The 12628-nt window shown below is 43.4% G+C and overlaps 1 protein-coding gene across 4 annotated transcripts; it reads right to left on the bottom strand.

Annotated features, from left to right (window-relative positions):
- Nucleotides 1–2023: 2023 nt before the first annotated feature.
- c20h18orf25 (chromosome 20 C18orf25 homolog) lies at nt 2024–12437 on the bottom strand. 4 transcript variants are annotated; one of them, XM_035608899.2, is made up of 5 exons: nt 12203–12437; nt 10529–11416; nt 5570–5740; nt 5035–5149; nt 2024–4908 (listed from the first exon to the last, which is right to left on the bottom strand). In XM_035608899.2, exons 2-5 carry the CDS (start codon nt 11349–11351, stop codon nt 4719–4721), a joined length of 1299 nt encoding a protein of 432 aa, XP_035464792.2. In that variant the 5' UTR covers nt 11352–11416; nt 12203–12437; the 3' UTR covers nt 2024–4718. The 4 variants fall into 4 exon arrangements, with proteins under 4 accessions (XP_035464792.2, XP_035464791.2, XP_035464794.2 ...); XM_035608898.2 differs by having other exon boundaries at nt 10529–11419; nt 12203–12436; XM_035608901.2 differs by lacking the exon at nt 5570–5740 and having other exon boundaries at nt 10529–11419; nt 12203–12434.
- Between the last annotated feature and the right edge of the window lie 191 nt (nt 12438–12628).

The raw sequence follows: 12628 nt of genomic DNA, 5'->3' as shown, positions 1-12628 counted from the left end.
ATAACAAAGGTTGGTACTCTTGGGACAGATGATCAATTGGGAGGAATAATAAGATGAGGTACTTGTTCCAGGGAAATATTCTTGCTTGTCATTCAACTACATGTACTAACCAGTGATAGTGACAGGAATCTTGATTCAACACACACAATATAAAATGATGCAATATTTAAGATTAAAGGCCCTGCATATGCAAACATGTCCCAGCACCTCTCGATGAGAAGAAGCCAAAAGTCACAGTGATCAGGGCAATGTGGCTAAATAGTCGGCTTCATTAAGTCATATCTAATTCTCTTCATAATTCCTTTAAACAATAAACTGCTTCCTGAACATATGTCATACCATTTCTTCTGTACACCAGATATGCTGAAAACTGTCCCGAATCCTGAAAAACCTCTTTGCCTTTAGTCGTAAGCCTGAGGGGCAGAGGAGCAGATGGGCCTGGGAGGCTGGAGGGGGGGTCACACAACTCTCGGTCCCATATGTCCTCGTCTTCCAGTTCCCACCATCTAATACTTTAAGCCTGCTGTGCCGCACAAAGAACCTTTCATGATAGTTAACTATCAGTGCAGGTCAAACTGCTGCAATCGGTTCCCCTGTATCCCCAAAATAGCAGGTTTCTGATCTTTAGCGCCATCAAACTAACACTTTATACTTCATTTACAGTATGCAGCGGGGAACAGTGGATACCGCAACGTCAAATTGTCTTGAAAAATCAATTCCTCTTTTTGTCCTCGTGTCCACTGCCTTCTATTTCAATGCAACCTGTCAACAAACTGTTTGAATATTTTCAAAACAGTAATCAACTGTTCATTTCATCACCAATTCATTTGGCAGTTTCTTCTTTTGGGTTGTTCAGTCAATTAAATGTCAAAAAAGTAGTGAAACATGCCAATCACATCTTTCCAGAGCCTTTAATTGCCTCATTTTGTTTGACTTAAATATACTCAAATATATTCAATTACAATGCAACATGAAAAAACAAACGATCAAACCAAAAAAAAAACAGATCACATATCAGATGTTTTTGAGAGTATCTTGTGACAGATGGTTGGTTGGAAATAAGCACTTAAATTCAAACTTTGAATATATTGAGCAGAGCCTGACAGTTACGTGTTTTAATGTGCTCACTAGTAATCAGAAGCAGTTCCACAAATTATTTTCTGTTGGTTTGAAGCCCTCTGGCGGTTGTCGGAGCACACATTAAAAAGTGAACCGTCACTCTGAATAAACCTGCATACAGCAGCACACTTATACAACACTAGGTCTAAACATGGAGTAGAAGACATCTGCCGGGGGGGGGGGGGGGGGGGGGGATGCTCACTTTGACAGTGAGCCAGCACGTTTACTGCTGTGAGGCCACAACTGCTCTGTAAAAAAAAAAAATTTGCATACAGCTGATGTTCTGTCCCGAGGGTGAAAAGAGTGAGCCGAGGGGCTTCTTTGGGTTTTTTTAGGCAGAGGGCGTCGCAGACTGCATTGCTTCACTCCCTCATTGTCCTGCTCATGTGAACTCCATATGTCCCCCTAGCGGCAGGTGTCACAGTCTGACCTCTGACCCGGCATGCCACTATTGTGGGTGAGGGTGAAGTTGTATTGTTCACAGCGAGGCCTGTAGTCTAGACCAGTTGGCCACAGGATGAAAGAACACAATGAGATGTCTGAATACATTTTGCACCTATGATGGCAATTCTTCTCACTCATAGAGACCAACTACCTTCTTGTACAAAATAATTATCGATAATCAACACTTAAGGCTTCAGATGGATTCATCAGTGTGCTCTCATTATCATGATATTGAATTCTACTTTAAACAGTCCTCTCTTAAGTATTTAGTGTGGTAAAATTGTGTTCAAATATGCCACCTCAGTCCCAATTAGAAAACTTTGACTGGCAGTCAATTCCTCCTCACCAGTTCAATTTCTACGATTGACGCATGACACTTGACATCCAGTCACAGCACAGACGACACAATGAGCTGGATCTCCGAGGTTAGAGACAAAAAAAAGGAAAACTGTACAAGGGGGTCATTAAATAATGCTCTATTTATTTCGTTTTAAAATAGTTTCTTTTTGTTCTACAGACACAATTTGAAGGAAGTCAAGGACCTGCAGAAGCAACAAAATAAACACCCTTTTGTTAATTTAAAATACTGACAGTAAAATAAAAAAGAAGGATGACAGAAGAGCAATGCTAAATTACAGGTTATGAGGGTAATATCGGACTTGAGGTTAAAAGATGTGATCAAACATGCAATGTGCAACTGTATGAGCGTCACTGCCCTATTCTCTACCAAACCTCTATCTCTAAAGACACGAGCAATGTCTCACTAGCATTTCAAAACAATCTTAAGGAACAATAGCAAAATGGACTTTGCGGGCAGAAGTGGTCTGTAAAATAATCAACACTACAGTAGTAGCTGCATAAAGTGGCAAACAGAAATAACTGGCCAGTGGACCAAAATGTCACATTGTGAGCTGTATCTTGAATGTGAAACACAATTCATTTCACCAGAAATGCACCGAAGACTTCCAAAATTAAAAATATTCAGACTTGAGGAGTAAATGAAAAGAATAAAGGGAAGGATTTTTTTTCTTCTTTTAAACGGGAAAGAAACAAACTGAAAACGTTGTCCATTTAGACTTTGGTTTAGTTCCATAGATTTAGGATTTTCCCTTTCTGTGACCAACAGACTTAAAGATAACACAACTCTAGATTTCTCAAGCATCGCTTAAGAATGATGATGTTATTAAATGTGCAATAGAACAAATCTAAAGAGCTAAAACAGTGTATGAAGTTGGATCGTTGATGAAAAAGAAAGAAAAAAAAAAGAATATAATTTTCCAGCGTGGCTGCAGTACTGCATGAAGACAAAAATAAGACCACAGGGGAAAGGGAGCGAGCAGGCCCCCGAGGACCAGGGTGATTAACAGTTCACATACATAAATCTCTCTCCTATAATCGCCCCACATGTGGACACAAACTCAACACCAACTTCTACATGTGCTATATTCACATCTATTATTAAAATATTTATTGTCGAGATAGCAAAATCCACGGCTTTATAGGTAAAAGAATAAGCTTTATACCATTCTAAAAAGAAAATAGTGCACGTTTCAAGGCATTCAGGCCATCTTGCTTTGCAGTATTCAATGGAAGATACGGTATCCTCAGTTGTCATATAAAGGGGTCCCCAGAGGTTCATAGGTGTTTGCATCCACTCAGAATAAGCATGCAAACCGTAAGTGCACCCAGTCAGCACTGCAGGGTCATACATTCACTCAGAACTGCGTCGGCCCCCACGCTCTGTGGCAGAGACGTGGCGTCAACGCGAGAAATATATCTTGAAACAAAAGATACAGGAGTTCAGTCGCCAATACGCCGTCGCCGCCACATAGTGTCGCGCCGCTGCAGTGGAAAGGAGTTGTACTTGGTAGTGTGTCTGTGACAAATGTGCTTGTTAATCTTTTTCCCCACCTCAGAGTCTGAATTTACCAGTGCTTTTCTGCTTGTTTTCATGAAATAAGGAAGGGCCTACTGTAAAATGGGAAATAAAGGAAACAAGAGCTGTGAATTTAAAGCGAGAAAGATCTTTTAGAAATCCACTTATTTACTTTTTGGTGGGGAGTTCATGCTAAATGAGAAAATACCACTGTCCTGCCTAGCTGCAGCCGGTTACCGTAGCTTAGCACAGACTCAGAGAACGGAGAGATACTAGCCTGTGAAGGTTAGAAGTTTTACTACCTGGCTTTTGTTGTTGTTGAACAAACAAGATAGGTGCCGTTTTTAACCTTCAGACAACCCAAGGTTAGTCGTTTCCCCTTTTCCATTCCTTATGATAAGCTATACCAACCAGCGGCTGGCTGCAGTCTTATGTTTACCAAACAGATGTGTAATTGATTTATCAATCTCAATCCTCATTTGATTCCGAGCAAAAAAAAAAAAAGTGAACAATAATAATTTCACAAACGGTTCTTTACGACAAGAAACAAAAACACTGAGCAGATAATCAGAGCGCAGGCTGTGCTGAGGCTGGGCACTGTGTAGTAAAGCAAAGCTACCAACGCAGAGCTGAATATGAAACCAGTGGTGCGACTGCTGCAAACGAAAGTGACCCTCGACAGGTTTAAAGCAAATGCTCCCGTCTGTGGTCTACTGTACAACAGAACGTGTACCAGCTACCATTTTGTCTCGACCGCAGGTGACTGCGGAGAAAAATGCAGAATCCGGTCTGAAAATATGCCGTTCAGAGTCTGCGGTGAAACGGGTCAACTGCAATGTCGTGATACTGACCTGCTTTCAAGCAGCAACTTGAAGTTTTTTCACTATACGCCTTGCTTGCAAGCGCAAAATAACTACCCACACCCGCTATCGAGGGGTAACTGAGGTATTAAAACGAAGGGAGGATATTGCTATCATTAACAGATAAATCAATTACGGTTCATTTCCACCTGCACTGGAAGTGCTGTGCCATTTTATATCACAACTAAATTCATAGCCGACAAGCCGGGGCCCAGGGAATCGTGTCAGCAGAATGGCTTTGATATATGATTGTTCAACTGTAAGTTAGAAACAAAACAAAAAAACGGTGCTCTGGAGCCGTTACAGAGTCCACGCGCGGTTACAGGCGAGGCTGCAATTTCGGGCGAAAACACGGAGGCGGAGGCGAAGGCGAAGGCGAGAGGGACGAGGAAACGAGGAGTCTTCAGTGTAAAAGTAGTTTAAAGTAGGTATTTGTGTCCGGCGTCCTCGTCCAACGTGAGGTCCACCACTTCGGGAGGGGACACCCAGTTAGGCTGGGGAGAGACAGTAGTCCAGAGCTGTGGTTGATTTGTGCTGTTTAACTGCTCCACCGAGCTCTCCTGCCAGGAGGACAGACTCTTTATCACACCCCCGCACGGGTGGGCACATCTGGAGTGAAACACAAAAATGAACACTGAATCAATTTGTTTAATTAGGAGGGGGGAAATACTGGATATTCCCGGCATCAGTCAAAAGAACATTTTACAGATAGTTTCCCACTTTTCAAGTCTTTACCTTGGTTTCTCCTGCACCCCGACAATTTCCACCTCACTGTCAGAGGAAGCAATGTTAATCTGGCCCTTGTTGCGTTGAGAACTCTCCTTGTGCGACAGCTCGGCCTCCACGTGGCCTGAAACAAATCAAAAGAAAAAAGCAACAGTCACACTTTGTGAGGCGGGCTGGGGCAGTGGAGAGCTTCAGGCCTCGCTGACACATGAAGACCGCAGCTGCTTTTTAACACAAGACAAGGGGCAAGACAATGATGAATCTGACACTTGTGTTCGAAAAAAGACTGACTGGACTTTCACTTTGGACAAAACATAAATTGTGGAGTTTGCATTCACGTCATAAAAGGTCAATTCTTTTGTCCTGGAAGTCGTATTACTGGCCACAAATGTGGGATGCAGAGCGGCACTTGGAAAAGGCATCTTGTTTAGATTAATGAGACGGTTCCCCCACTTATTCGTGACACCCATGCCTCTAAATGTCCTGTCTTCAACTGAGGAAGAACGGAAATTATCAGTTTAAATATACTGGGTTTGTAACTGACCTGAGATAGAGCTCAGAGCTCTTACACACCCAGTGTGAGCTGCCAAATCCTGGCCTCTGTGCGTTTTTAGCTCATGCTTTATCACCGTGGGCCGGACTGTGTCCACACACATACTCTCCTGGTTAGAATCAGTGTCTGAAATATCATAGTGACCCACTACAGGAGGCCCGTCTGCAGAAAACAAAGAAAACACTTTATTATTCAAATCATCCCTAGGAATGGTTAGGACAAGACCGGACACTTGCATTCGTAGTCCTGCTAACGGCAGCGTTGCATAGACATGAATCACACCACGTCTCACCAGATGCTACGGTTCACGCCAACAGTAGAATGAAATGTTTTGTTTGAAAGCTCGCAATCCGCTGCACTGCAGAAACAACTAAAACGGCGAATAAATGAATCATCACTTTACAAAGCAACACTAATCAGGCTTTTTATATAAGAGTGTTTGTGTTTGCAGTGTATTAATAAACCCTTTGCAGCAGCAGTGTTATTGTTTTTTCTCCCTCCATTTATTGCTTTTAAAAGTAACAGCCATTCACATAAAACAACACTAGAATACAGTCATTACAAAAACACTTCAACGTAATCTTACTCCGTGAGTCAAATGTAGTGGGGTAATAAAAGCCAAACAACAGAATAGAGAACTGTGGAAGAGCGGGAACATGTATCTTTGTTCTACCCTGTCATTGTAATCCCTGGGAGAGAGAGAGAGACACACACACACACACACACTGCTATCCAGACGTATGCGTGACGTCGCTGCCCAGGGTTCGCCTGGGCAGCGAGTACTACGAGAGAACGCTGCCTATGAATAGCTGATTGGGCTGAAATAAGCATGTCCCAGGGTTACCAGAGAAACCGAGCACTTATCTCAAAAGGCCATGTATTAAGGATAGAAAGGGACAAATGTAAACCAGGATAGTCTCTTTGGTAAACAGTGGACTGTCCTTAGTGTGTTAGTGCCATTGTACGCACGAGGCTTCCTTTACCGCATCGACAAAACTGCTGATTTAAAGGTAACTTCCAGTTTTAACAAATGCAATACGGCAGTTGTTGGATCCATTTAAACCCAAAATGGCAAAAAAAAAGTAAGCAACAAACACACCAAATATTCACAAAAAAATAAAAACATTAGGCCAAGAGAGAAAACTAAATAGATAAAATGTTCTGTCAGTAACCATTTACCAGCATAAGCATATATACCTCGGACACATGCTGCTGATGAAAACTAATTTGGCCTTGCACATTCTGTATACTAATATAATCACATGCAAACAGGTTGGGAAACGACGCTGTGTTGGCTTTGTAAAACGGACAGTCATAGGGCTACATATTCACATACAGAAAACACTTGTTAACATCCTAACTATAACTATGATTAGGCCAAAGAGTCCTTCATCAATGTCTGTGATGCTCTGATAGTTTTAGCAGTGTTGAGAACGCTAATTTTGAGGAGACGGTGGAAGAGGAGCGCGTTTCCACCTCAGAAGACCACAGGATCGGAACCAGAGAAGGCCACTTAAATCACCCAGATCAGTCTGTTTTTAGGAAATCAGTAAACATTGCCATGCACCATACTGCAGCTTCATCACTGCTGTGTATCTGTACGTTTGATGCCTGGGCTTTTAGTTTAAAGTGGAACTGTGGAACACAGTGCTTCGTGGAGACATAGGCCAAACTGGCAGACCAGTGCAAATTAAAAAAACATAAAATTAAAATAACTGGGCAAATATTATGAGTAAAAATCCGAGGCTCTTGACATTGCAGTTAGTAGCCTCAACAAAAGGAACCCACGCCTTATCTGATGCCCATAAACTACATATAGGCTACTAAAAATAAACACTAGGAATCATTCCTCCCTCACTATTTCCTGTTACTGCACATCGGCAGCAATAGCAGCACATGTAACAGAAAGGCAAATATTTAAACAAAAAAATGTGAACATCTAATCTAGTCACGTAATAGAATTTCAGAAAAGCAGGAAATTGTGTGGGTTAGTATATTGCGTTTATATAAATAGGCATACCTATGTTTAAACACGTTGATGTTAATAAAGCTATGCCACCAAAGTAAAGGTTGTCGTAAGATTTTAAAAAGTCCTGAACCATTTATCAGAAAAAGTGCTAACAAAAATTCAGGAGAAAAAATATTAATCTGGGAGTTGAAGCTGCTTCCTAAAGAAATAATATTATGATGTTTTATCTATCATTCCCAGTTCAGAATGACAAGGCACATGCTATTAAGCAGCAGCACCCCACCTCGCACTGTAATGATGGCCGCCCAGGTGCTGTAATACTCAGTCTGTATGGATGACATTATCAGCTACTGTGTGTATATGTGTGTGTACAGCTGGTAAACAAAAACAAACAAGCCATACAATAAGCAATACAGTGAGAGCCCTCACTCAACAGTCCATGGAGATACAACCCCGTGTCCATGTCACAGACGCTGCGGAAATCAAACAAGTGAGTTGAAGAATTGAATGAATGTCAAATCTCACAGTGATTCAGTGCCAGCAGATGCACTGGGCCTCGGGTCGGCGCACTCGACTCCAAATGACCAGCTTGGGGCCCAGTTGCTGTCGATGGTGTATCTGTCCAGTGACCTCGCATCATTTACCCACTGCCATGCTTTCTGTATGAACTAACTCTACACTTGGTAAGATCAAAGTCTGAAATTGTAAGGAGTGAAGAAGTGAAATCTAAACATTCAAGAGACCTGGGTCTGGAACACCTAGATTTCCATTCTGAGTGACAACTTCAGGTAGGATGTTGTTGTTGTTTATGGGGGTGGGAGGGAGACTGTTGTTGTCTCGCGCCAACATGTAGGCAGCCATTGTCTCCGCAGACTCCGACGATGGCAAGAAGGAACTGGGAGGGGACGGGCGTGCCCCCTGGGCGTGATGCTGCTGCCCCTCGGGGGCATCACTTGAGCGCTTGGACGAGTCGTTGTCCGAGTCGAGGTGCGCAAGCTTTTCCATCCAGACGCGGAAGCGCTCCTCGGTCTGGCGCTGCATCACAGCAAAGCGCGTCATGGCCTCCTCCAGGACGCTGCCGATGCCGTTCCTGTCCCACGAACTGCTGTCCAGCAGCCCATGAATCTGGGCGCCCACTCTGGATCTCTCCGTTGCACGTCTGAAGCCAGCTTTAAAGACATTGAGGCCAAGCCATAAGACAATACAGTAGCACTTTCATGCTTCGGAGGTGGACTTTTGTATTAAAAACGAGAAAAATGACAGTTTGTTTTGTTGGTTACGTGCAGATCGATTCGTTCATGCTGATGGACTACATCATGCAGTTGTAGCACTCAAATCTGTGTGCGGGATGTAGAAATGGTTGAAACGTTTCATGTAAGACGGTTCCCTAGAGGGAGGAACTAGATGTCTCAGGTGACTGATTCGGTTCGGAAAATGTGTTAACCGGTGAGACTTTTGAGGCAAACACACCCATTTAAGGCAAATTAATAAAAAATCTGTGATGCAAAGACAACAGAAATGTCTAACAATATTTGAGTTTAAAACTATAATCATATTTTTTATCAAACCTATATATGGCTTCTGAATAAAAAGCTATAACTAGATAAACTGTTTCCTCTGTGGAAACGGTGACCTAAATAATCCTTTATTTAACAAAACCCTTGTCGCACCACAAACTAAAGCTTGAATTTAATTCACTGGAACAGAAAAACAACTAGAACCAACCCACAGGTTGTATTCTAAGAAACATTATCACAGGGGAAGAGACTTCAACAACAACGGCACCAGGCAGCAGGCCTGTAGTTACTTAGAGGGGACTCACCTCTACAAGTGTCAGGAAATATTAGATTAACTAAAGGGAACAAATACAGGGCCGATGTGTGAGCAGACATTACTGCCAGTGTTTAATCCTTTAGACACTTCAGTGTCCAAGTGTAGTTTCCAAAATAACCTTCTTCTTTAAAAGCTGTACAGGCATTATTAATATGTTGGATTCATTGACAAGAGAGCTATCCGACTCCTCAAAGAACCACCTGCTTGCCATTCTAAAGTGCTGCGTCGACTCTAGTGAAGGCAGAGCGACAGACCCAGGGTGTATAGATATATGTATATATAAAAGCCACAGGCAGAGACAGAAAAGCAGGATATACTAAATGTCTCACAGAGTTGAGGTGATTTGGACATTCACTAAACCTCGTTCAAAGGAAAAGAGTATATAGATCTTTTTCATTGATTTGTACATGTTCTATTAAAATGGCACACGGAACATCCTTTTGAGTCTAAACCCTCTGGTCCGAGGATATAATTCTACAACACATCAGCGCTGAACAGGAGCTGCAGAGTCTATTACAGTGAGATCATTCACCACCATCTATTTACGGCGAAGGCTGGGGATATAAATGGCTCACTTGTTGAATTGCAGCGCTCACAATACAGATGAGTGTAACACGGCTCTGTATTTATTACTCTATGGAGATGAAAAACGTCCACTAGATTTCCATTGCATGCGTGAACACTGAGACAAAGTTCCAAACAAAACACATGTTGTTGTACTACTACAAATGACAGGGCGTGGGCCCCTTCTAAACATACAGACTAAATATCTAAAAAGATAAGATGAATGAAGACAGATGATGAATGTGAAGATCACAAAAGGAAAAAGATACATAAAACAAACAGACAAAGCAGTGTTTTTACTGATCTGATATGAAAAAGGCTTAGAAGAGCCCTGTGGCATGTTTGATATGTGTGACTGGTAAGTCGAAAAAAATTTGATTTGGGGTGCTTTAAAACATCTTGTTGTTAATTTCTGTATTTGACTCATGGTAAATGATCTGTGATTATCATTGACTATGTGTCTTCTCATTAAAATGTGCTTGTGTTTTTTATGTGGGATATCTAAGTGGGCCCAGTTACCGTTACCCTGGACAGTCGTGGTAGTACTGTGCATAAAAGCATTTGTTGTAAAGACTGGGTGTTACCTGGAATATCTGTCTTGATTGTCTTGCTACCTCCTGAAGTGTCGTCATCCTCGTCGTCAGAGGTGCTGGTGCTGGAGTCACACGTGAGCTCGCTGTCACTCGTACTGCTGTCCTGCAGCAGGTTATATTTCTTCCGTGCTGCTGCCTCTCGTTTTTGCCTGAGCAAACGCATGCGCTCCTTGTGTTTCTGGCTCCGGTGACCTTTCACTTTCCCCAACTTGCCGTTGGTTTGTTTTTCCTGCCCTCCTGCTGCGGCCACAGTGGGCTGGCAGCGATTTTTCTTCGCAGCCATTGCATTGGGAGGCATCTCGCTCTCTGATCGTGACCGCCGAGACTTCCTGCCCCCTGTTGCCGAGGCAGATGCTTGCTTTCTTCCTGCCTGCCCAGAATCGTTTACAGCCTCCATGTTGCCCTCTTCGCCTGCGGGAGGAGCAGCAACACCTTCTTCCCCCGAGGAGAGCGTGTCTGAGTCAGCAAGGTGGCCACTGGATGAGGGGGAGAGCATGCAGGGGTTTGAGGAGTCACTCTCATAGATATGACCAGACACGGGCTTGTCACTCCCTGTAGAGGCATGCTGGGAGTCTGGGGAGTCTCGGCGGAGCTCTTTCATCAGGCATGGCATGGAGAGGAGACTCTGCTCACTCTCTGTATGCAAGGGGCTGTCTCCCTCTTTTTCCCTTGGTGGTGAGCTTGTACTGGTGGTGGTCTCCGTTTTCAGATGCTCATCCTGCTCTCTGTGAACAAAAGCCATGGCTGATTGTGCTTCGTCAAGGCACTCGGCATCCACAAATTCCTCTGCCTTCTCTAAATCAGCCATCTTCATTCTAGTTGAGCCCAGAGCCCAAAGGTCCAGCAAACATGGACCAATGTGCCTGGACAGGAGCTCACCTGCTGGAAGAAAAAAATTAATTCAAACCACGGCTTACATTTGTGCAACATGATGGATGCCGGAGAGTGGAGCATAATTACTCTATATTGTTTTTTTAAACTGTGCTGCCACCCTGGCTTTCTGCAGTAGTGCTTCAAACATCATGTGTAAATGACAGCAAACTGTTCATGATGAATAAGTGTCAAAGACAAGAGCTTTATCATTTCCTACAAGGTCTCATTTGGCCATACCTGTTTTTTCTGCCAAAAGTAACAAAGTAACAAATAATCATAATAAATCTAGTACAATGTTCTGGTCAGAAATGTCCATTTGTCGGTATCACTGTTAAGACACTCACATTGACTAGCTTCTGTGAGGACTGAACGTCACTCTTACTTTTAAATTTGAATCTACTCTGACGTCTCGCCCAGCCTGAGCACGGCCTCGCGAATGTCTGTCAACCCTCTTCAATCACGTCAAACTAAGCGTGCGAACACCGAGACGTGAATTTGTGCCCGAATGAATGACATTAGTTAGTTGTGTCTGCGGCTAGCTGAGGCTAACGCAGGCTACTTTTAGCTGCGTAGTGAAGCTAACCTCGGTCATAACCTTACGCCTCCGGAAATTGGCGAGAAGACGACAAAGTCATGGAAACACATTCAGGTTGCAGGACAGCTGCCCTGCAAGATCCTATATCTGGAAGCAGGATCTGTCCGGCCAGAGGTGTAACAGGCAGGGTAATGTCAGCGGCTAACGCTATCTGAGCAACTTAGCATTTAGAATCGCCTGCGCTAGTCACAACTTACCGCGGCGTTGGTTATAATCTTCTTTTCCCGGTGTCACTTTTCCACATCTTCGGTGATTTGTAGTCTCTTTGACTCGCCGCGCATGGACGACGCCCTGCGAAATGTGCTTCACTTCTCGGAAACTTGGCCGAATTTGAACGTGTTTTTGGCGCAGTGCGCTCGCACCTTAGCGAGCCCCGTTAGCCGTTGGCGGCTAGCTGTGTGTTTATTTTAAAATGTCTCCATCAGCCGTTCACAAAGATACATGCGCCATTTCCGGTCTGTTGTCTGGGTCGAGCGCCCCACGCGGTGACATTTGAGTACTACAGGGTGAGAAAATACCGCAGGACCAGGACAAATAGGGACATTAGGATTGTATTTTATTTTAAGTTTAGGCGAACATCTCTAGCTGTAGGAACGTTCAAAATTAAATGGATGGTCATTGGA

This window comes from Scophthalmus maximus, chromosome 20 (assembly GCF_022379125.1).
Source record: "Scophthalmus maximus strain ysfricsl-2021 chromosome 20, ASM2237912v1, whole genome shotgun sequence".
Lineage (NCBI taxonomy): Eukaryota > Metazoa > Chordata > Actinopteri > Pleuronectiformes > Scophthalmidae > Scophthalmus > Scophthalmus maximus.
Note: the sequence above shows the minus strand (reverse complement) of the source record. Positions and strands in the feature narration are given on the sequence as shown.

Coding starts and splice junctions, on each gene's coding strand:
- c20h18orf25 (XM_035608899.2), bottom strand. CDS start 11,351: ATGAAGATGGCTGATTTAGAGAAGGCAGAGGAATTTGTGGATGCCGAG. Junction 5,741..10,528: donor AATCAAGACAGATATTCCAG/GTAACACCCAGT, acceptor TGTTTTCTGCAG/ACGGGCCTCCTGTAGTGGGT. Junction 4,909..5,034: donor GGGGTGCAGGAGAAACCAAG/GTAAAGACTTGA, acceptor GTTTCACTCCAG/ATGTGCCCACCCGTGCGGGG.